At 37.5% G+C, this 26,771-nt stretch overlaps 1 protein-coding gene across 1 annotated transcript in view; it reads left to right on the top strand.

The window, feature by feature from the left end:
- Window positions 1-26,771, top strand: part of OPHN1 (oligophrenin 1) — a 606,563-nt gene that overhangs the window by 313,983 nt on the left and 265,809 nt on the right. Inside the window, exon 5 of the mRNA XM_065900746.1 lies at window positions 20,245-20,346. Within this exon, the coding sequence (XP_065756818.1) occupies window positions 20,245-20,346 (102 nt within the window). The remainder of the gene's footprint in view (window positions 1-20,244; window positions 20,347-26,771) is intronic.

Raw genomic sequence — 26,771 nt, 5'->3', positions numbered from 1 at the left:
CTCTATGACATAAATCACAGCAAGATCCTTTTTGAACCACCTTCTAGAGACATGGAAGTAAAAACAAAAATAAAGAAATGGGACCTAGTGAAAGTTAAAAGCTTTCGCTCAGCGAAGGAAACCATAAAGAAGACAAAAAAACAACCCTCAAATGGGAGAAAACATTTGCAAATGAATCAACAGGAAAGGATTATTATACAAAATATACAAACAGCTCATGCAGCTCAATATCAAAAAACAACCAACCCAATCCAAAAATGGGCAGAAGATCTAAATAGACATTTCTCCAAAGAAGATACACAGACTGCCAACAAACACATGAAAGAACGCTCAACATCACTAATCATTACAGAAATGTAAGTCAGAACTACAATGAGGTATCACCTCACAACTGTGAGAATGGTCATCATCAAAAAATCTAGAAACAATTAATGCTGGAGAAGGTGTGGAGAAAAGGGAACCCTCTTGCACTGTTGGTCGGAATGTAAATTGATACAGCCAATATGGAGAACAGTATGGAGGGTCCTTGAAAATTAAAAGTAGAACTACCATATGAGCCAGCAATCCCACTACTGGGCATATACCCTAAGAAAACCATAATTCAAGAAGAGTCACGTACCACAATGTTCACTGTAGCTCTTTTTACAATATCCAGACATGAAAGCAACCTAACTGTCCATCAACAGATGAGTGGATAAAGAAGTGGCACATATATACAATGGAATATTACTCAGCCATAAAAAAAATGAAACTGAGTTATTTGTAGTGAGATGGATGGACTTAGAGTCTGTCATACAGAGTGAAGTAAGTTAGAAAGAGATAAACAAATACTGTATGCTAACACATATATATGGAGTCTAAAAAAAATAAATAGAGAAAATGGTCATGAAGAACCAGGGCAGGACAGGAATAAAGATGAAGACCTACTAGAGCATAGACTTGAGGACACGAGGAGGGGCAGGGGTAAGCTGGGACAAAGAGAGTGGCATGGACATATATAGACTACCAAATTTAAAACCGACAGCTAGTGGGAAGCAGCCCCATAGCAGAGGGAGATGAGCTCGGTTCTTTGTGACCACCTAGTTGGGTGGGATAGGCAGTGTGGGAGAGAGGGAGATGGAAGAAGGAAGATTTATGTGCCTATATTATATGTATAGCTGATTCACCCTCTTATAATGCAGAAATTAACACACCATTATAGAGCAATTATACTCCAATAAAGATGTTTAGAAAAAAAAAGTAACATAGCATTGTTAGTCAACTATATTTCAATGTAGAATAAATCAAATATATAAATTCAATATTTTAATATTTTCAAGTAGATGACTGCATCTTAATCAAGAACTTCATGTGTGTAACAGAGAATGAGTAAGAAAGTTTCAAAATTAAAAAAAATATGATAGCTAAGTTGAATAACTGAGTAGAAAGTTTGGAAGGCAAAGTTAAGAAAAAAATTTAAAGTAGGACAAAAAGTGGAAGGTATGGAGGATTAAGAAGAAAATAGAAAAGTAAAAGTCCTGTCTTAGGAGGTCAAAATAAAAGGAATTGTGTAAAGATAAAATAGTGGGGAGGAAGTTATACATGAAACAACTGAAAGGTTTTTCTCAGAACTGAAAGAGCTGAATCTGAGGATTGAAAGGGTCCTCCAAGTACCCACCAAGATGGATGGAGCTAGACTTTACTTAAGGACATCTTCAGGAAATCTGACATCATCAAAATATCTGGAATGAAGACTCAATCCTGCCAATCTATCATTCTGTATTTAGCCAAAATACCAATCAAATAGGAGGATAAAGAAATTTTTGCATATTGAAGGTCTCAAAAACTGACATATGTACCCTTTTCTAGAAAGCTACAGGTGAATGGGTTCATCATAAAAAGTGAGCAATGAAAGGAAAATGAAAACAGGTAATACTGGGGGAAAAGTATACCAACATATTAGAGTTTCAAGTGGAATACCCCAGGATGAATGTGGAAGGATGTTCCAAAATGACAACCAGGAACTATGAATAAAAGGCAAAAAATTTCAGGTTAGAGCTACCAGAAGGTTCCAGGTTGTATTGAAATGAAATGATATGAATGGACGTTTTGAGAGGAGATTTAGAGAACTGGAGTAGCGTTAGAGATTTAATTCTACATGCATTGAAAATTACCAACCAAATAAAGCAAAACAGAAAAGATAATAGGCACCTTTACATTATATAAAAATTGTACAAGAAAGTAAGATTACTCATATTCTATTATATGTATCAGTTATAAATTGTATTTAGATAGTCATAATAATGAATATAGATACTTAATATGAATCAAACCAAAATTATAATGAGTATATTGGAAATATGAGGAAGTGTGTTTGGGTAGGGGAGCAAAGGTGGTGGTGGTAGTAATGAGATGGTGAGAGGAAATGGAGCTAAATTCTTATCTTCTTTACTGATAAATATGCTAATAGATAATGCATAAAACTTAAAAGTTAATAACAGTAATATAAACATTTATTTTGAGATACTAGAGATTTGGATGGAAATTCTAGAATAATTGGCTTAAAGAGATGAAAGTGGTTGCTTCTGGGAAAGAGGAAATAGGAGAAGGAGGACCGGGGATTGCTGCTTGTCTTAACTTACTACATGGAACTAGATGATTATTTGAATAACAAAAGAGTTTTTAAAAATGTCTTAACCTTGAATGCTACTTATGTGGTTATGTGAGCATTATGCGTGTAATGATGCAATCAAATTACCAGGCTCTGTTTCCTCTCTTCTGTCTGTGATTCTGTATAAATTTCTATTCAATATTAGAATTTAAGAAATTAAACCTAGCATTCAGGGTTGATATGAATATTTAAATTAAATAACATATATTGAAGAGCATCACATACTGCTTGGAAAATGTGTCTTTTCAACATAGTAGTTCTTTCCCTTATTCATCAGTCCAGAACTGTCTTAATGCAGCATTTTGACCTGGGTACAGAAGTGATTCTTGATTAGAGCCTCTGTTACATTTGGCACTTACAGTCAAATTGACCCTGAAATGAAAGTTCTTCTTTATTTAATTGAAGTATATTTGAATTACAATATTATATGTTACAGGTGTACAATATAGTCATTCACAATTTTTAAAGGTTATGTGTCATTTATAGTTATTATAAAAATTGGCTATATTTCCAGTGTTGTACAATATATCTGAGTAGCTTATCCATAATAGTTTGTACTTCTCATCCTAATACCCCTATATTACCCCTCCCACTCCCCTCTCCCCACTGCTAATAACTAGTTTGTTCTCTGTATCTGTGAGTCTATTTCCTTTTTGTTATATTCACTACTTTGTTTTATTTTTTACATTCCATGTATAAGGAGTATCATACAGTATTTGTCGTTCTCTGTCTGAAGAGGGAATACTATATCTATTTGCAGATTATTTTATCTTGTATATAGGAAATCCTAAGGAATGCACAGACATACACACACATGTGTACACACACACACAGTTAGAACTAATAAAGGGGTACAACAAGGTTGCAGGATACAAGATCAGTATACAAAAGTACATTGAAATTCTATACACTATTAATGAATAACTTGAAAACTAAATTAAGAAAACAATCCCATTTACAGTAGTATCAAAAAGAGTAAAGTACTGAGGCATAAATTTAACAAAATAAGTCCAAGACTTGTACACTAAAAAGTACAAAACATCATTGGAAGAAATTAAGGAGGACCTCAATAAATAGAAAGAAGTTCCATGTTTATGAATCAGAAGACAATATTGTTAAGATGGTAATACAAAATATTTATAGATTCAATGCAAATATCTAGTAAAATATCAGCTGACCATTTTGTACAAATTGATATGGTGAACTTAAAATCCAAATAGAAAGAACCAAATGGAAAAAGAAATTTTGAAAAAATTCACAATTTTTAATTTTAAAACTTACCACAAACCTATAGTAATCAACACAGTGTGGTGCTGACATAAAGATACACTTATAGATCAATAGAATAGAACTGAGAGTCCAGAAATAAATATATATGTTTATGGCTAATTGATATTTTAAGAGGTTGCCAAAACAATTGAATGGGAAAGAATGGTCTTTTGAACAAATGATGCTAAGTCTACTGGATATTCACATGCAAAAGAATGAAGATGGGGCCCTAGATCATACTGTGTTAAAAAAATTAAAACTGAAAATTGGATTAGAGCTTCAAGATGGTGGAAGAGTAAGATGTGGAGATCACCCTGCTCCCCACAGATATATCAGAAATACATCTACATGTGGAACTGCTCCTATAGAACACCTACTGAATGCTGGCAGAAGACCTCAGACCTCCCAAAAGGCAAGAAACTCCTCACGTACCTGGGTAAGGCAAAAGAATAAAGAAAAAACAGAGACAAAGAATAGGGACAGGACCTGCACCAGTGGGAGGGAGCCGTGAAGGAGGAAAGGTTTCCACACACTAGGAAGGCTCTTCGCGGCCAGAGACTGCAGGTGGTGGAGGGGGGAGCTTCGGAGACACGGAGAAGAGCCAGGAATAGGGGTGCGGAGGGCAAAGTGGAGAATATCCACACAGAGGATCAGTGCCAGCCAGCACTCACCAGCCCGAGAGGCTTGTCTGCTCCCCTGCCAGGGTGGGTGGGGGCTGGGAGGTGAGGCTCGGGCTTCAGTTAGATCCCAGGGAGAGGACTGGGTTTGGCTGCATGAACACAGCCTGAACGGGGCTAGTGTGCCACGGCTAGCCGGGAGGGAATCCGGGAAAAAGTATTGAGCTGCCGAAGAGGCAAGACACTTTTTCTTGTCTCTTTGTTTCCTGGTGTGCGAGGAGAGGGTATTAAGAGCGCTGCTTAAAAGAGTTCCAGAAGCGGGCGTGAGTCATGGCTATCAACGCGGACCCTAGAGACGGGCATGAGACGCTAAGGCTGCTGCTGAAGCCACCAAGAAGCCTGTGAGCAAACATGGGTCAAAATCCACCCTGCCCCTCCTGGGAGCCTGTGCAGCCTGCCACTGCCAGGGTCCTGTGATCCAGGGACAACTTTCCCAGGAGAATGCACCGGACACCTCAGGCTGGGGCAACGTCATGCTGGCTTCTGCTGCTCCAGGCTTTCCCCACATCGGGACCCCTTCCTCCCCCCGGCTGGAGTGTGCCAGAGCCCCAGAATCAGCTGTTCCTTTAACCCTGTCCTGTCTGAGCGAAGGACAGATGCCCTCAGGTGACCTACACTCAGAGGTGGGTCCAAATCGAAAGCTGAACACTGGGAGCTGTGCGAACAAAGAAGAGAAAGGGAAATTTCTCCCAGGAGCCTCAGGAGCAGCAGATTAAATCTCCACAATCAACTTGATGCACTCAACATCTGTGGAATACCTGAATAGACAATGAATCATCCCAAATAGAGGAGTTGGACTTTGGGAACAAAGATCTATGATTCTTTCCCCTTTTATCTTTTTGTGAGTGTGTATGTGTATGCTTCTGTGTGTGATTTTGTCTGTATGGCTTTGCTTTCATCATTTGTCCTAGGGATCTGTCCATCCGTTTTTTTTTTTTTAATTTTAAAAATTGTTTTCTTAATAATATTTTTTATTTTAATAACTTTATTTTACTTCAGTTTATTTTTTCCTCTTTCTTCTTTCTTTCTTTCTTCCTTCCTTCCTTCCTTCCTTCCTTCCTTTCTTTCTTTCTTTGTTTCATTTTTTTCTCCCTTTTATTCTGAGCTGTGTGAATGAAAGGCTCTTGGTGCTCCAGCCCAGAGTCAGTGCTGTGCCTCTGAGGTGGGAGAGCCAACTTCAGGACACTGGTCCACAAGGGAACTCCCAGCTCCATGTAATATCAAATGGTGAAAATCTCCCACAGATCTCCATCTCAATGCCAAGACCCAGCTTCACTCAATGACCAGCAAGCTACAGTGCTGGACACCCTACACCAAACAACTAGCAACACAGGAACACAACCCAGTCCATTAGCAGAGAGACTGCCTAAAATCATAATACGGCCACAGACACCCCAAAACACGCCACTATACGTGGATCTGCCCACCAGAAAGACAAGTTCCAGCCTCATCCACCAGAACACAGGTACTGGTCCCCTCCACCAGGAAACCTACACAACCCAATGAACAAAGCTTAGACAATGGGAACAGACACCAAAAACAGGAACTATGATCCTGCAGCCTGCGAAAAAGAGACTGCAAACACAGTAAGTTGAGCACAATGAGAAGACAGAAAAACACACAGCAGATGAAGGAGCAAAGTAAAAACCCACCAAACCTAATAAATGAAGAGGAAATAGGTAGTCTACCTGGAAAAGAATTCAGAATAATGATAGTAAAGATGATCCCAAATCTTGGAAATAGAATACAGAAAATTCAAGAAACGTTTAACAGCGACCTAGAAGAACTAAAGAGCAAACAATGATGAACAACACAAGAAATGACATTAAAAACTCTCTAGAGGGAATCAATAGCAGAATAACTGAGGCAGAAAAACAGATACGTGACCTGGAAGATAAAATAGTGGAAATAACTACTGCAGAGCAGAATAAAGAAAAAAGAATGAGAAGAACTGAGGACAGTCTCAGAGACTTCTGGGACAACATTAAACACACCAACATTTGAATTATAGGGGTCCCAGAAGAAGAGAAAAACAAAGGGACTGAGAAAATATTTGAAAAGATTATAGTTGCAAATTTCCCAAATATTGGATAGGAAATAATCAATCCAGGAAGAACAGAGTCCCATACAGGATAAATCCAAGGAGAAACATGACATGACACATATTAATCAAACTATCAAAAATTAAATACAAAGAAAACATGTTAAAAGCAGCAAGGGAAAAACAACAAATAACACACAAGGAAATCACCATAAGGTTAACAGCTGAACTTTCAGCAGAAACTCTCCAAACCAGAAGGGAGTGGCAGGACATACTTAAGGTGCTGAAGGTGAAAAAACTACAACCTAGATTAGTCTACCCAGCAAGGATCTCATTCAGGTTTGATGGAGAAATTAAAACCTTTACAGACAAGCAAAAGCTGAGATAGTTCAGCGCCACCAAACCAGATTTACAACAAATGCTAAAGGAACTTCTCTAGGCAGGAAATACAAGAGAAGTAAAAGAACTGCAATAACAAACACCAAACAATTAAGAAAATGGGAACAGGAACATACATATCGATAATTCCCTTAAATATAAATGGATTAAATGCTCCCACCAAAAGTCACAGACTCATTGAATGGATACAAAATCAAGACACGAATATATGCTGCCTACAAGAGACCCACTTCAGACCTAGGGACACATAAATACTGAAAGAGAAGGGATGGAAAAAGATATTCCATGCAAGTGGAAATCAAAAGAAAGCTGCAGTAGCAATTCTCATATCAGACAAAATAGACTTTAAAATAAAGACAATTATGAGAGATAAAGAAGGACAGTGCATAATGATCAAGGGATCAATTCAAGAGGAAGATATAACAATTGTAAATATTTATGCACCCAAAATAGGAGCACCTCAATACGTAAGAAAAATACTAACAGCCATAAAATGGGAAATGGAGAGTAACACAATCATTTTAGGGAACATTATCTCCCCACTTTCCCCAACGGACTGATCATCCAAAATGAAAATAAATAAGGAAACACAAGCTTTAAAAGATACATAAAACAAGATGGACTTAATTGATATTTATAGGACATTCCATCCTAAAACAACAGAATACACACTGTTCTCAAGTGCTCATGGAACATTCTCCAGGATAGATCATATCTTGGGTCACAAATCAAGCCTTGGTAAATTTAAGAAAATTGAAATTGTATCAAGTATCTTTTCTGATCACAGCACTATGAGACTGGATATCAATTACAGGAAAAGATCTGTAAAAAGTACAAACACACAGAGGCTAAACAGCACACGACTTAATATCCAAGTGATCACTGAAGAAATCCAAGAGGAAATCAAAAAATACCGAGGAAGAAATGACAATGGAGACACGATGACCCCAAACCTATGGGATGCAGAAAAAGCAGTTCTAAGAGGGAAGTTTATAGCAATATAATCCTACCTTAAGAAACAGGAAACATCTCACATAAACAACCTAACCTTGCAGCTAAAGCAATTAGTGAAAGAAGAACAAAGAAACCCCAAATTTAGCAGAAGGAAATAAATCATAAAGATGAGATCAGAAATAAATGAAAAAGAAATGTAGGTAACGATAGCAAAGATCAATAAAACTAAAAGCTGGTTCCTTGAGAAAATAAACAAAATTGATAAACCATTAGCCAGACTCTTCAGGAAAAAACGGGAGATGACTCAAATCAATAGAATTAGAAATGAAAAAGGAGAATTAACAACTGACAGTGCAGAAATACAAAGGATCTTGAGAGATTACTACAAGCAGCTCTATGCCAATAGGACAACCTGCAAGAAATGGACAAATTCTTAGAAATGCACAACCTGCCAGGACTGCACCAGGAAGACATAGAAAATATGAACACCCCAATCTCAAGCACTGAAATTGAAACTGTGATTAAAAATCTTCCAACAGGCAAAAACGCAGGACCAGATGGCTTCACAGGTGAATTCTATCAAGCATTTAGAGAAGAGCTAACACCTTTCCTTCTCAAACTCTTCCAAAATACAGCAAATGGAGGAATACTCCCAAACTCATTCCATAAGGCCACCATCACCCTGATACCAAAACCTGACAAAGATGTCACAAAGAAAGAAAACTACAGGCCAATATCACTGATAAACATAGATGCAAATATCCTCAACAAAATAGCAAACAGAATCCAACAGCACATTAAAAGGATAATACACCATGATCATGTGGGGTTTATTCCAGGAATGCAGGGATTCCTCAATATACGCAAATCAATCAATGTGATACACCATGTTAACAAATTGATGGAGAAAAACCATGTGATCATCTCAATCGATGCAGAGAAAGCTTTCAACAAAATTCAACACCGATTTATGATAAAAACCCTGCAGAAAGTAGGCGTAGAGTTAACTTTCATCAACATAATAAAGGCCATATATGACAAACCCACAGCCAACATCGTCCGCAATGGTGGAAAAATGAAACCATTTCCACTAAGATCAGTACAAGACAAGGTTGCCAACTCTCACCACTATTATTCAACATAGTTTTGGAAGTTTTAGCCATAGCAATCATAGAAGAAAAGGAAATAAGAGGAATCCAAATTGGAAATGAAGAAGTAAAACTGTCCCTGTTTGCAGATGACCTGATACTGTACATAGAGAATCCTAAAGATGCAAACAGAAAACTACCAGAGCTAATCAATGAATTTGGTAAAGTAGCAGGATACAAAATTAATGCACAGAAATCTTTGGCATTCCTATACACTAGTGATGAAAAATCTGAGAGTGAAATTAAGAAAACACTCCCATTTACCACTGCAACAAAAAGAATAAAATATCTAGGAATAAACCTGCCTAAGGAGAAAAAAGACCTGTATGCACAGAATCATAAGACACTGATGAAGGAAGTTAAAGATGATACAAATGGAGAGATATACCATGTTCTTGGATTGGAAGAATCAATATTGTGAAAATGACTCTACTACCCAAAGCACTCTACAGATTCAATGCAATCCCTGTCCAACTACTACTGGCATTGTTCACAGAACTATAACTAAAAATTTCACAATTTGTATGGAAACACAAAAGACCCCGAGTAGCCACAGCAATCTTGAGAATGAAAAATGGAGCTGGAGGAATCAGGCTCTGTGACTTCAGACTATACTACAAATCTACAGTCATCAAGACAATATGGTACTGGCAGAAAAACAGAAATATAGATCAACGGAACAGGACAGGAAGCCCAGAGTTAAACCCACGCACATATGGTCACCTTATGTTTGAGAAAGGAGGCAAGGATATACAGTGGAGAAAAGACAGCCTCTTCAATAAGTGATGCTGGGAAAACTGGACAGGTATATGTGAAAGTATAAAATTAAAAAACTGCCTAACAGAATATACAAAAATAAACTCAAAATGGATTAAAGAACTAAATGTAAGGCCAGACACTATCAAACTCTTAGAGGAAAACATAGGCAGAACAGTCTATGACATAAATCACAGCAAGACCCTTTCCGACCCATTATTTTATTTCCTAGAGAAATGGAAATAAAAATAAACAAATGGGGCCTAATGAAACTTAAAAGCTTTTGCGCAGCAAAAGAAACCATAAACAAGACCAAATGTCAACCCTCAGAATGGAAGAAAATATTTGCAAATGAAGCAACTGAAAAAGGATTAATCTCCAAAATTGCAAGCAGCTCATGCAGCTCAATGTCAAAATAAGAAACAACCCAGTCCAAAATTGGGCAGAAGACCTAAACAGATATTTCTCCAAAGAAGATATACAGATTGCCAACAAACACATGTAAGATTCGCTCAACATCATTAATCATTAGAGAAATGCAGATCAAAACTACAATGAGATATCATCTCACACCCATCAGAATGGCCATCATTAAAAAATCTAGAAACAATAAATGCTGGAGAGGGTGTGGAGAAAAGGGAACAGTCTTGCACTGTTGGTGGGAATGTAACCTGATACAGCCCCGCTGGAGAACAGTATGGATGTTCCTTAAAAAACTAAAAATAGAACTACCATATGATCCAGAAATCCCACTATTGGGCAAGTACCCTTAGGAAAGCATAATTCAAAAAGAGTCATGGGGCTTCCCTGGTGGCGCAGTGGTTGAGAGTCCACCTGCCGATGCAGGCGACGCAGGTTCGTGCCCCGGTCCAGGAGGATCCCATGTGCCATGGTGTGGCTGGGCCCATGAGCCATGGCCGCTGAGCCTGCGCATCCGGAGCCTGTGCTCCGCAATGGGAGAGGCCACAACAGTGAGAGGCCCATGTACCGCAAAAAAAAGAGTCATGTATCAAAATGTTCATTGCAGCTGTATTTACAATAGCCAGGATATGGAAGCAACCTATGTGTCCATCAAAAGATGAATGGATATAGAAGATGTGGCACACATATACAGTGGAATATTACTCAGCCATAAAAAGAAACGAAATTGAGTTATTTGTAGTGAGGTGGATAGACTTAGAGTCTGTTATACAGAGTGAAGTAAGTCAGAAAGAGAAAAACAAATACCATTTGCTGACACATATATATGGAATCTAAGAAGAAAAAGGTCATGAAGAACCTAGGGGTAAGACAGGAATGAAGACACAGACATACTAGAGAATGGACTTGTGGATATGGAGAGGGGGAAGGGTAAGCTGTGACAAAGTGAGACAGTGACATGGTCATATATACACTACCAAATGTAAAATAGATAGCTAGTTGGAAGCCGCTGCATAGCACAGGGTGATCAGCTCTGTGCTTTGTTACCACATAGAGGGGTTGGATAGGGAGGGAGGGAGGGAGGGAGATGCAAGAGATATGGGAACATATGTATATGTATTACTGATTCACTGTGTTACAAACCAGAGACTAACCCACCATTGTAAAGCAATTATAGTCCAATGAAGATGTTTAAAAAAAGAACTGAAAATTATAAAACTCTTAGAAGAAAATATAGGTGTAAACCTTCATGACCTTAGATCAGCCATGTTTCTGAGATATGACACCAAAACACAAGTAACCAAAGAAAAAAAATTTCCAGCTAGATAGACTTCACAAATTAGAAATATTTATGCTTCAAAGGGCACTACTAAGAAAGTGCCAAGGCAACCCAAAAAATCTTTTCATGTGCTTTTGTCCATCTGCATTTCTTCTTTGGAGAAATACAGAGATAAAACCAAATTTAAAAATGGGCAAAATAATTCAATAAACATTTCTCCATAGAATATACAGTTAACCATTGAACAACATTGGTTTGAACTGCATGGGTCCACTTATACGTGGATTTTTTCAATAGTTACTATTACAGTAGTATGCAGTCTGTGGTTGGTTGAATCTGCAGATGCAGATCTGTGGATATGGTGGATCCATGTGTATGGGCAGTGGACTATAAGTTACATGCAGATTTTCAACTATATGGAGATTTGGGATCCCTAACCCCCATGTTGTTCAACAGTCAACTGTAAATGCAAAGGGTCAATCAACAGGGATAAACGTTGAAAACATTATTTTAAGTATAAAAAGAGAGTCACCAAAGGCCACATATTATATGATTCCAGTTATAGTAAATGTCTAGTATAGGCAAATTCACAGAGACACAAAGTAAATTGTGGTTATTGAGGGGAAGGACGGAGGAACAGGGAATGATTACTGATAGGTATGTTTTTTTTTTTTTGAGGTGATGGAAATATTTTGGAATTAGATAGCAGTGATGGTTGTGCAACTTAATTAATATACTAAAAACTGAATTATCCACTTTAAAATGGTGAATTTTATGATACATGAATTCTATCTCATAGTTTTTATTTTAAAAATGGAAGTGGAAGAGAAAGTGACCCACAGAACTTTATTCCTAGAGAAGTCCCTGACATTTTCTGGCTCCCATGCTTTCTTCAAACAGTTGCTACTTTAAATAAATTCAGTACCTGAAGGAACCGTTTCCCCTACTATCTTTGGTGTGAAATTTTCTATCTCAATTGTTTTGGTATCTTAGTTAGGGCTAAGACTATAGACAAGGCTCCCTGATTATTCATAAGCCTCCTGAGTGTAATTCCTTGCATGATCATCTGGGCCCTATTTGACTATGTAGAATAAATCAGACTTGTATGCTATATGACCTACAGCAAGTTAGTTCACCATTTTAGAACCTTAATTTCCTTTACAGTATGTACTTTCCAGGGTTGTGAATACTAAATGAGATATAGATTTTAAGTACCGAACATAAGAGATTGGTTCAAGATGGCGGAGTAGAAGGGTGTGCGCTCACTCCCTGTTGAGAAAGCACCAGAATCACAGCTAACTGCTGAACAGTCATTTATAGGAAGACACTGGAACTCACCAAAAAATATACTCCACATCCAAAGACAAAGGAGAAGCCACAATAAGACAGTAGGAGGGGTGCAACCACAATAATATCAAATCCCATAATGCCTGGCTGGGTGACTCACAAAATGCAGAACACTTACACCACAGAAGTGCACCCACTGCAGTGAAGGTTCTGAGCCCCACATCAGGCTTCCCAACCTGGGGATCTGGCAATGGGAGGAGGAATTCCTAGAGGATCAAACTTCGAAGGCTAGCAGGATTTGATTGCAGGACTTCAGCAGGAATGGGGGAAACAGAGACTCCACTCTTGGAGGGCACACACAAAGTAGCGTGTGCATCGGGACCCAGGGTAAGGAGCAGTGACCCCATTGGAGACTGAACCAGACCTACATGTTGGTGTTGGAGGGTTTCCTGCAAAGGTGAGGAGTTGCTGTGTCTCACCGTGAGGACAAGGACATTGGCAACAGAGTTGTGGGAAGTACTCCTTGGTGTGAGCCCACCCAGACTCCGCCACTAGCCCCACCAAAGAGCTGGGTATGTTACCTTGTTGGGTTGCCTGAGTCCAAACAATCAACTGGGAGGGAACCCAGCACCACCCATCAGCAGACAAGTGGATTAAAGTTTTACTGAGCTCTGCCCACCAGAGCAACACCCAACTCTACCCACCACCAGTCTATCCCATCAGGAAACTTGCGCAAGCCTCTTAGATAGCCTCATACACCACAGAGCAGACAGCAGAAGCCTCATACACCACAGAGCAGACAGCAGAAGCAAGAAGAAATACAATCCTTCAGTGGAACAAAAAACACATTCACAGAAAGATAGATAGGAGGAAAAGGCAGAGGGCTATGTACCAGAAGAAGGAACAAGATAAAACCCCAGAAAAACAACTAACTGAAGTGGAGATAGGAAACTTTCCAGAAGAAGAATTTAGAATAATGATAGTGAAGATGATCCAGGACCTCGGATAAAGAATGGAGGCAAAGATTGGGAAGATGCAAGAGATGTTTAACAAAGACCTAGAAGAATAAAAGAACAAAGAAACAGAGATGAACAATACAATAACTGAAATGAAAAATACACTAGAAGGAATCAGTAGCAGAATAACTGAGGCAGAGGAATGGATAAGTGATCTGGAAGACAGAATGGTGGAATTCACTGCTGCAGAAAAGAATAAAGAAAAAAGAATGAAAAGAAATGAAGAAAGCCTAAGAGACCTCTGGGACAAGATTAAATGCAACAACATTCACATAATAGGGGTACCAGAAGGAGAATAGAGAGAGAAAAGACCCGAGAATATATTTGAAGAGATTATAGTCAATAACTTCCCTAACATGGGATCGGAAATAGTCAATGAAGTCCAGGAAGCACAGAGAGTCCCAGGCAGGATAAACCCAAGAGGAAACACACTGAGACACATAATAATCAAGGTGACAAAAATTAAAGGCAAAGAAAAATTACTGAAAGTAACAATGGAAAAATGACAAATAATGTACAGTGGAACTCGCATAATGTTAACAGCTCATTTATCAGCAGAAACTCTACAAGCCAGAAGGCAGTGGCATGATCTATTTAAAGTGATGAAAGGGAAGAAACTACAACCAAGATTAATCTACCCCGCAAGGATCTCATTCAGATTCGATGGAGAAATCAACAGCTTTACAGACAAGTAAAAGCTAAGAGAATTCAGCACCACCAAACCAGCTCTACAGCAAATGCTAAAGGAACTTCTAAGTGGGAAACACAAGAGAAATAAATGACCTACAAAAACAAACACATAACAATTAAGAAAATGGTAATAGGAGCATACATGTCAATAATTGCCTTTAACGTGAATGTATTAAATGCTCCAATCAAAAGACACAGGCTTGCTGAATGGATACACAGCAAGACCCATATATATGCTGTCTACAAGAGACCCACTTCAGACCTAGGGACACATACAGACTGAAAGTGGGAGGATGGAAAAAGATATTCCATGCAAATGGAAATCAAAAGAAAGCTGAAGTAGAAATACTCATATCAGATAAAATAGTCTTTAAAATGAAGAATGTTACGAGAGGCAAGGAAGGACACTACATAATGATCAACAGATGAATCCATGAAGTAGATATAACAATTATAAACATATATGCACCCAACATAGGAGCACCTCAATACATAAGGCAACTGCTAACATCTATAAAAGAGGAAATCGACAGTAACACAGTAATAGTGGGGGACTTTAACACCTCACTTACACCAATGGACAGGTCATCCAAACAGAAAATTAATAAGGAATCATAAGCTTTAAATGACACAATAGATCACATAGATTTAATTGATATTTATAGGACAGTCCATCCAAAAACAGCAGATTACACATTCTTCTCAAGTGCACACGGAACATTCTCCAGGATAGATCATATCTTGGGTCACAAATCAAGCCTCGGTAAATTTAAGAAAATTGAAATCATATCAGGCATCTTTTCTGATCACAATGCTATGAGATTAGAAATCAATTACAATGAAAAAATGTAAAAAACACAAATATATGGAGGCTAAACAACACGTTAATAAATTACCAAGAGATGACTGAGAAATCAAAGAGGAAACCAAAAAATACCTAGAAACAAATTACAACAAAAACACGATGATCCAAAACATATGGGATGCAGCAAAAGCAGTTCTAAGAGGGAAGTTTATAGCAGTACAAGCCTACCTCACGAAACAAGAAACATCTCAAGTAAACAGTATAACCTTACACCTAAAGTAACTAGAGAAAGAAGAAAAACAAAACCCAAAGATAGTAGAAGGAAAGAAACCATGAAGATCAGAGGAGAAATAAATGAAATAGAGACAAAGAGAACAATAGCAAAGATCAATAAAACTAGTAGCTGGTACTTTGAGAAGATAAACAAAATCGGTAAAGCGTTAGCCAGACTCATCAAGAAAAAGAGGGAGAGGACTCAAATCAATAAAATTAGAAATGAAAAAAGAGAAATTACAACAGACACCACAGAAATACAAACCATCCTAAGAGACTACTAAAAGCAACTCTATGCCAATAAAATGGACGACCTGGAAGAAATGGGCCAATTCTTAGAAAGGTATAACCTTCCATGACAGAACCAGGAAAAAATAGAAAATTTGAACAGACCAATCACAAGTAATGAAATTGAAACTGTGATTAAAAATCTTCCAACAGGTCTTCCCTGGTGGTGCAGTGGTTGAGAGTCTGCCTGCCGATGCAGGGGACACGGGTTCGTGCCCCGGTCTGGGAAGATCCCACATGCCACAGAGTGGCTGGGCCCGTGAGCCATGGCCACTGAGCCTGCACGTCCGGAGCCTGTGCTCCGCAACAGGAGAGACCACAACAGTGAGAGGCCCGCGTACCACAGGAAAAGAAAAAAATCTTCCAACAAACAGAAGTCCAGGACCAGACAGCTTCACAGGTGATTTCTGTGAAACATTAGGGAAGAGATAACACCCATCCTTCTCAAATTCTTTGAAAAAATTGCACAGGAAGGGACACTCCCAAACTCATTCTATGAGGCCACCATCACCCTGATACCAAAACCAGACAAAGATACTACAAAAAAATAAAATTACAGACCAATATCACTGATGAATATGGATCCAAAAATCCTCAACAATATACTAGCAATCAGAATCCAACAACATATTTAAAGGATCATACACCATTATCAAGTCGGATTTATCCCAGGGATGCAGGGATTCTTCAATGTATGCAAATCAATCAATGTGATACACCATATTAACAAACTGAAGAATAAAAACCATATGATCATCTTAATAGATGCAGAAAAAGCTTTTGACAAAATTCAACACCTATTTATGATAAAAAGTCTCCAGAAAGTTTGCATAGAGGGAACCTACCTCAACATAATAAAGGCCATATACGGAAAACCCACAGCAAACTTCATTCTCAGTGGTGAGAAACTGAAAGCGTTTCCTCTAAGATGAGGAACAATACAAGGATGTCCACTCTCACCACTATCATTCACATAGTTTTGGAAGTCCTAGCCATGGCAATTAGAGGAGAAAAAGAAATAAAGGTATTCAAATTGTAAAAGAAGAAGTAAAACTGATACTGTTCGCAGATGACATGATAGTATACATAGAGATTCCTAAAGATGCCACCAGAAAACTACTAGAGCTAATCAATGAATTTTGTAATGTTGCAGGATACAAAATTAATGCACAGGAATCTCTTGCATTCCTATACAGTAATGATGAAAAACCTGAAAGAGAAATTAAGGAAACACCCCCATTTACCATTGCAACAAAAAGAGTAAAATACCTAGGAGTAAACCTACCTAGGGAGACAAAAGACCTGTATGCAGAAAACTATAAGACACTGATGAAAGAAATTAAAGATGATACAATCAGATGGAGAGATATTCCATGTTCTTGGATTGGAAGAATCAATATTGTGAAAATGACTATACTACCCAAAGCTATCTACAGATTCAATTCAATCCCTATCAAATTACCAATGGCATTTTTTAGAGAACTAGATCAAAAATATTAAAATTTGTATAGAGACACACAAACAACCCCAAATAGCCATATCAGTCTTGAGGGGAAAAAACAGAGCTGGAGGAATCATACTCTGTGACTTCAGACTATACTACAGAGCTACAGTAATCAAGACAATATGGTGCTGGCACAAACACAGAAATATAGATCAATGGAACAGGATAGAAAGCCCAGAGATAAACCCATAAACCCACGCACCTATGGTCGACTAATCTATGACAAAGGAGGCAAGTGATATACAATGGAGAAAAGACAGTGTCTTCACTAAGCGGTGCTGGGAAAATGGACAGCTACATGGAAAAGAATTAAGGTAGGGGCTTCCCTGGTGGCGCAGTGGTTGAGAGTCCGCCTGCCGATGCAGGGGACGCGGGTTCGTGCCCCGGTCTGGGAAGATCCCGCATGCCGCGGAGCAGCTGGGCCCGTGAGCCATGGCCGCTGATCCTGCGCGTCTGGAGCCTGAGCTCCGCAACGGGAGAGGCCACAGCAGTGAGAGGCCCGCGTACCGCAAAAAAAAAAAAAGGGAATTAAGTTAGAACACTCCCTAACACCATACACAAAAATAAACTCAAAATGGCTTAGAGACCTAAATGTAAGATCGGACACTATAAAACTCTTAGAGGAAAACATAGGAAGAACACTCTTTGACATAAATAACAGCAAGATCTTTTTTGATCCACCTCGTAGAGTAATGGAAATAAACACATAAATAAAGAAATGGGACCTAATGAAACTTCAGAGCTTTTGCAGAGCAAAGGAAACCATAAACAAGATGAAAAGACAACCCTCAGATGTGAAGAAAATATTTGCCAACAAATTAATGGACAAAGGATTAATCTCCAAAATATATAAACAGCTCATGGAGCTCAATATTAAAAAAAACAAAAACCGAATCCAAAAATGGACAGCGGACCTAAATAGACATTTCTCCAAAGAAGACATACAGATTGCCAAGTAGCACATGAAAAGCTGCTCAACATCACTAATTATTAGAGAAATGCAAATCAAAAGTACAATGAGATATCACCTCACACCAGTTAGAATGGGAATCATCAGAATATCTACAAACAACAAATGCTGGAGAGGGTGTGGAGAAAAGGAAACCCTCTTGCACTGTTGGTGGGAATGTAAATTGATACAGCCACTATGGAGAACAGTATGGAGGTTCCTTAAAAAACTAAAAATAGAATTACCTTATGATCCAGCAATCCCACTACTGGTCATATACCCAGAGAAAACCATAATTCAAAGAGACACATGCACCCAATGTTCATTGCAGCACTATTTGCAATAGCTAGGTCATGAGAGCAACCTAAATGCCCATCGACAGACGAATGGATAAAGAAGATGTGGTACACATATACAATGGAATATTACTCAGCCATAAAAAGGAACAATATTGTGTCATTTGTAGAGACGTGGATGGATCTAGAGACTGTCATACAGTGTTAAGTAAGTCAGAGAGAGAAAAACAAATATCTTGTATTAACCCATATTTGTGGAACCTAGAAAAATTGTACAGATGAACCGGTTTGCAGGGGGCAGAAATAGAGGCACAGATGTAGAGAACAAACTTATGGACACCAAGGGGGGAAAGTGACGGGAGGGTGTTGGTGTGGTGAATTGGGAAATTGGGATTGACATATATACAGTAATATGTATAAAATGGATAACTAATAAGAACCTGCTGTAGAAAAATTAAATATATGAGATTCAAAAATTTAAAAAAAATAGTAAGTACGTAACGTCCTGCCTGGCCTGATGTATGCCTCAGTTAATGTTAGCTTCCTCTTTTACTTTTTTCCCTCTGGTGAAAAGCACATTCCTTACAGATCAGAGGTCCCTCAGTTCTGTGCTGGCTTCTTGCCCAGCAGCAGATTGCCTGTAGAAATAAACCATGGGTGAGGTATTTTTTTCTTTCTGTCTATGTGTTCCCCGTGCTGCTTCTTCGAATACCTGGCACACTGTAGGGACTCAGTGAGTTTAGATTTCCTGTGTGACAACACGAGCCTTTTACGTGAATTTCTCAACGTGGTGCTGAGAGGATTGCCGAATGTCATCCCTAATCTGTGACAAACTAGTATTCTTAGTGCTCCTTTGGAGACTGTGTGATTTCTTATTGTGCTGAGAGGCAAAGAGCTTAATTAAATTTCATACTTGAAGAGAGTGACGACTGAGTACTCCATCCTTCATAAGGCTTTTCAACTCTTTATTTTCAGTTAAACCTTCTGGGATTTTTTCCTCATCTTTGACATCATCTTTTAATATGCAATACTCAAATGCTTGAACAATATCAAAGAACTCATCATTCACAGAGGCAGTCTTAGGTTCCAATTGCCTTGTAGATATTTTACTTAGTATTTGGCTGTCTAAATGCATTGTAGATTAACATTTAAAAGGTATATTCACTGTTCACTATTGTGTTCCTTCTTTGTCCTTTAAAAAATTAATGTAGTTAATGCATGTGAAAAATATTGAGAAGAGAAGGTAACCTGCACACAGGTGCATTTTAAGTGCCATTCTCTGAGCAGCAGCTCCCAGAGCCTTTAGCTATACCAATAGGAACTACCCTTTGTGTAGTTGGAAATTTTCAAGGTTATGTTTGAGGAAGCCAAAATTACTGAGATCAATGCAGAAATTAATTCTCTCTTGCCTTTTTTTTTTCCTTACTGGGAACTAGAGAGATTGACCACATGAAACCTGACACTGTGTTATGCATTCTCATTTCTGAGCAGACTGAACTAAAATTGTAGACATGTTAATCTTTGCCTTCTCTCCCACCTCTAGGAGCGGAAAAAGAAATTTGAAAAGGATGGAGAGAGGTTTTATTCCTTGCTGGATCGGCACTTACATTTGTCTTCCAAAAAGAAAGAATCTCAGTTACAAGAGGTATGGTCAAACAGCCTGCCCTGCCTTCTATTGCCAGCTGTGCCTTGATACATGGCAGCTTCCTATTGCAAGGCTTTCCTCATACCCTGCCTCAGCAGAGAACCATGTATAATAGTTGTGCTTGCAGATAAAACCATGGACAATGACTCAGGAGCCCTGAGTTCTCAAGCCACCTTCTCCACAAACTCACAGTTTGGATATTTCTTTTTTGTCCTCAGTTTCTCTATCTATCAAAGGAAGAGTGGTACTCAAAGATCTCTAGAGTCGTTTTCAGTTCTAAGTTTCTGATTCTAGATTACATATTAGGATAGAGTTAAGCTAGCGCTGTATTTGATAGATCAGGAGTAGATCTACTTTTTTCCCATGAGGTGTTCCAACGGTAGGGTTTTTTTTTTTTTTTCTTTTTGGTCCTACACTGGGACTACAGCTTATATGGCACTTCCACTGACTTCAGTTCAAAGAAGCCACTACTCAGTGAGTGCCTACCACATGCCAGGCACTATGCTGGTTGCAACAGGACTACAAAGACAGTAAGACGTACTTCTTGCTCTTCTGTAGCTTACAGTTGGGATGCTAAAATGAGAACACACATGAGTCTTATACAAGTAGCATTTTTTTTACATGATGTAATGTGTATGTGGTGTCCTTGTAGGGATATGAAAGTATTTGGAGAATAAAAAACTTACATTTGGACATGGAGAATTGCCTTTGTGGAAGAATGTTGCCCTTCTAAATTTGAGGTGGTAATATGATTATATGTAAAGTGTTTGACAGATAGAAATATAGAAATGGACCTTTCAAGTGGAGGGCAGTGGACCCAAGGATGGAAAACAATGTTTGGCTAAAGGTTTGACCAGAATTTGCATTACTATTGGAGGATAGTGAAAGACAGGAAAGGATCAGGAAAGTTGTAGAGATACTGTGGTGTAGTAGGCTCAGGAGTTTGCTTTAATTCTGTTGACCCTGGAAGAATTATTGAAGGCCTTTGGTTGTGCAAGCAATATGAGTACAATTCTATTTTAGGAATCTTAAACTGGTTGAAGTTGTAGGATGAATTAAATCCGGGAGAGACGGGAAGCAAGAAAACCAGTTTAGGAAACTATTGCAATGATCTAGGGGAGAAGTTCTGAGTCAGAAAAAGTGGCACAGGGGAAGGGAAAAACAGGAATTAACTGATTAAGACTTATTTACTGGTAGAATGGATCTATGTTTTGGATAAAAGATCCAGTAAGAGGTAGAGATATTGAAGGTTCAAGTATAAAAAGAGATACCCAACTGAATGAAGTCATAGACACGAGCTTAGAAATCATCTTGTCCATGGTCACACAGACTATGGCAAAGCTGAAACTCATCTCCTGACACCTGATTTAGTGAGTATCCATCACAGAATGTGAGGTACTTGAAGGTGATGAGTCAAGAGACTCAGTGGTAGATGGAGTTAGTGTTGAAAGGTTGAAGGACTGCTTCTCTTCCATAAACTGGAATGAAGTACTAGTCTGGGGTCATCTGCCATTTTCCTCTTGCACAATTTTGCTTTCTTCCTTTTCCTTCTATTCTGTGCCAGGGTTCCTATGCAGAAAAGAGTTAACATAACTGGCCCAAGACTTCTATGCTTAGAAAAGTCTGCTTACAAGATTAGCTCCTTTTTTTAAGCATCTTTATTGGAGTATAATTGCTTTACAATGGTGTGTTAGTTTCTGCTTTATAACAAAGTGAATCAGCTATACATATACATATGTTCCCATCTTGGCTGGTCTCTGGGAACTTGGCTGGTAAACAGTACCCTACACTGATATAAAAGTTTCCCTAAGTGGTAAGAGTGACTCATTGTGCCTAGACTGCCTGTACAAACAATGTGGTTTATACTAAACACCTTATTTTCTTCTGGGAGTCGAGAAGTTTGGTACATGCTCAGCAGAGGGAGCCTGTGTACAGCAACCAACTTAATACTTAGGGCACTTAGTATCTAATGAGCTTCTCTGGTACACAGCATTTTATATGTGTTGTCATAACTTGTTGCTGGAGGAATTAAGTATTTCCTGTGTGACTGCACTAAGAGAGAACTCTTGGAAGCTTGAACCTAGCTTTCGCTGGACTTCATCCCATGCATCTTTTCTCTTTGCTGATTTTGCTTTGTATCCTTTCACAGAAATAAATCTTAACCATGTGTATGACTATATATGGAGTCCTTTGAGTCCTCCTAGAGAATTATTGAACCTGTGGGTTTTAGAAGCCCAGACACAGTCCAAACTTTATTCTTTTAGAACCTTTTGCAATGAAAGCTTCTAGCATGTCCTAGCAGTTTGGTGCTGTATCTAGATGTCCCTGGTGGCTTTCCTAATGAGCAAGAATGCAGCCTTTGTGTTTGTCTAATCAAAACAAAGCTGGGGGACCTTGGATCACTCACTTCTTTTTTAATATTGAGACTATTTTTAGAGCAGTTTTAGATTTAAAGAAAAACTGAATGATAAGTACAGAGAGTTCTCATATATTCTTAATCCCCTGCATACAGTTACCCCTATTAACATTTGCATTTATGAGATACATTTGATACAGTTGATGAGCCAATGCATTGCACATTCTATAGATTTTGATAAATGTATAATGACATGAATCCATCATTACACTATCATACAACATAGTTTCATTGCCCTAAAGATCCCTAGGCACCACTTGTTCATCACTTCCTCGTTCCATATCCCGGCTGACCACTGGCAGCCAGTGATCTCTTTATGGTTTCCATATTATTGCTTATTCCAGAATGTCATATAGTTGGAATTATATAGCATGTAGCCTTTTCAGGTTGGCTCCTTTCACTTAGAAATGTGCATTTAAGGTTCTTCTGTGTCTTTTCACAGCTTGATAGCTCATTTCTTTTTAGCACTGAATAATATTTCATTGTGTGGATGTATTACAATTTGTTTACCTATTCACCTATCAAAGGACATCTTGGAATCCTCCAAATTTTGTCAACTACTATTAAAGCCGCTATAAACATTTGTGTGCAGGTTTTGTGTATATAACTTTTCAAATAATTTAGTTAAATATCAAAGACCACAATTACTGAACTGCATGGTAAAAGTATATTTTGCTTTTTAAGAAACTGCCAAATTACCTTCCAAGGTGGCTGTACTATTTTTTTATTTCTGCCGTCAGTGAATGAGAGTTCTTCTCGCTCCACACCATAGCCAGCATTTGATGTTGTCTATGTTTTGGATTTTAGCCATTCTAGTAGGTGTGTAGTGATACCTCATTACTTTTATAATTTGCATTTTCTTAATGCCATGTGTTGCAGAATATCTTTTTATATGCCATCTGTAGATCTTCTTTGGTGAGGTGTCTGTTCAAATCTTTTGCCCGTTTTCAATTGGGTTGTTTGTTTTCATATTATTGTATCTTAAAAGCTATTTGTATATTTTAGATACCTGTCCTTTATCAGATATGTTTTACAAAGATTTTTTTTCCAGTCTGTGGCTTGTGTTTTCACTCAACAGAATTTTTCACAGAGCAGGAGTTTGTAATTTTAATGAAATTAAACTTATCAATATTCTCTTTCATGGATTATGCTTTTGGTGTTATATCTAAATCGTCATCACCAAATCCAAGGTCACCTAAAATATCTCTTATGTTATTTTATAGGAGTTTTATAGTTTTGTGTTTTACATTTACTTCTATAATCCATTTTGAGTTAATTATTATGAAAGGTGTAAGGTCTGTCTCTAGATTCTTTTTTTTTTTTTTTTTTTTTTGGCATGGGGATATACAGTTGTTCCAGCACCATTTTTTGAAATATGTTTATGTGGATTTATTTTAGGCTCTCAATTCCATTCCATTGATCTATTTGTTTTTTTGTTTCACCAATACCATACTGTTCTGATTACTATAACTTACCAGTAATTTGAAGTCAGATAGTGTCAATATTTTGATTTGTTTTTCTCCCTCAGTATTGTGTTGGCTATTCCAGATATTTTTGCCTCTCCATATAAATTTTAGAATCACTTTGTTGATATCTAGAAAATAGCCTGCAGGGATTTTGAATTGGACTACATTGAATCTATAGATCAAGTTATGAAGAACAGACATGTTGATAATATTGTCTTCCTATATGTATACGTGGAATATCTCTCCATTTATTTAGATCTTTGACTTATTTCATTAGAGTTTTGTAGTATTCATCAATATATCTTATACATATTTTTTGATTTATACCTAAATACTTCATTTTTTTCTTCTAATGTAAATGATACTGTGTTTTAAATTTCAAATTCTGAATGTTCACTGTTAGCATATAAGAAAACAATTGACTTTTGTATATTAACCTTGTATGCTGAAATTGTGCTATAGTTCATTAATAGTTCCAAGAGATTTTTGTATATTCTTTAGGGTTGTCTACATACATAATTGTGTCATGTGCAAAAAAGGACAGTGTTATTTCTTCCTTCCCAATGTATATACCTTTTATTTCATTTTCTTGTCTTATTGCAATAGCTTGGAATTCCAATATGATTTTAATAGTTATTCCTAATCTTAGAGGCAAAGCATCTAGTGTCTCACCATTAGGTATGATGTTAGCTGCAGGATTATTGCAGATGTTCTTTATCAAGTTGAGGAAATTCCCATATATTCCTAGTTTGCTGAGAGTTTTTATCATGAATGAATGTGTGTTGGATTTTGTCAGATGTTTTTTCTACATCTCTTCGATCATATTATTTTTCTTCTTTAACCTCTTGATGTGATTAATTACATCAACTGATTTTTGAATGTTGAACCAGACTTGCATTCCTGGAATAAATCCCACGTGGTCCTGGTCTATAATTATTTTACACCTTGTTGCATTTGATTTGCTAATATTTTGTTGAGAATATTTGCCTCGATGTTCATGAGAGAGATTGGCTGTACTTCTTCTGTATTGTAATATCTCTGTCTGGTTTTGATAACAGGGTCATGTTGGCCTTAGAGAATGAGTTAGGAAATATTCCCTCTGCTTCTATTTTCTGGAAGAGAGTGTAGAATTTAGTATCATTTCTTCCTTAAAATGTCAGGTAGAATTCACCAGTGAACCCAGCTGGGCCTAGTGCTTTGTTTTTTGGAAGTCTATTAATTATTGATTCAGTTCCTATGTGCTGCTTTCACTGAATCCCACAAATATTAAATTGTATTTTCATTTTCATTTGAAAATACTTTTCAATTTTTCTTAAGGACTCCTCCTTGACCCATGTGTCATTTAGAAATGTGCTGATTAATCTCCAAGTATTTTGGTGCGTTCCAGCTATTTCTGGTTTTTGATTTCTGTGTAATTTAACTGTGATCTGAGAGCATACTTTGTATGATTCCTGTTCTTTTAAATTTGTTCAGATGTATGTCCCAGAATGTGATTGATCTTGGTGATTCTTTTGTGTTAGCTTGAAAATAAGCTGTTGTTGGATGAAGTGTTCTATAGATGTTGATTACATCTACTTGCTAATGGGGTGTTCAGTTCAATTATGTCTTCACAAGCATACCTCAGAAATATTGTGGGTTTGGCTACAGACCACTGCAATAAAGTGAATATTGCAATATAGTGAGTCACATGATTTTTTTGTTTCCCAATGCATGTAAAAGTTATCTTTACATTATCCTGTAGACTGTTGAGTGAGCAATAGCATTATATTTTTTAAAATGTACATACCTTAATTTAAAAATATTTTATTGCTAAAAATTGCTAACTATCATCAGTCAATGCAGTGTTGCCATAAACCTTCAATTTGTAAAAAACACAATATTTGCAAAGCACAGTAAAATGAAGCACAATAAAATGAGGTATACCTGTACTGATTTTCTGCTTCTTGGATCTGTCAACTATTGGTAAAGGAATGGTGAAGTCTTCAACTCTTAATAGTAGACTCATATATTTCTCCTTGCAATTCTATCAGATCTTGCCTCATGTGTTTTGATGTTCTGTTATACATAATAAGGGTTGATATATATTCTTTCAGAATTGACCTATTTATTATTATGTTATGCCCCTTTTTTTTGCCTGATAGCTTTCAATTCTCTGAAGTCTCCTTTTTTGGAAATTAATATAGCTACTCCAGCTTTCTTTTGATTTTTGTTGGCATGGAATATTTCTTCGTACCTTTACTCTGAAAAATGTTTAAATTTTTAAAATTATTTTTTAATTGAAGTATGGTTGATTTACAATATTATATTAGTTTCTGGTGTACAACATAATGATTCAGAATTTTTAAAGTTCTACTCCATTTAAAGTCATTACAAAATAATGGCTATATTTCCCTGTGATGTACAGTATATCCTTGTTGCTTATTTATTTTATACATAGCAGTTTGTGTCTCTTAATTCCATACCCCTATATTGCCCCTCCCCCTTTCCTGCTCCCCACTGGTAACCACTAGTTTGTTCTCTATATTAGTGAGTTTGTTTCTGTA

Source organism: Phocoena phocoena, chromosome X (assembly GCF_963924675.1).
Source record: "Phocoena phocoena chromosome X, mPhoPho1.1, whole genome shotgun sequence".
Lineage (NCBI taxonomy): Eukaryota > Metazoa > Chordata > Mammalia > Artiodactyla > Phocoenidae > Phocoena > Phocoena phocoena.
This window is presented reverse-complemented; position numbering and strand designations above follow the sequence as displayed.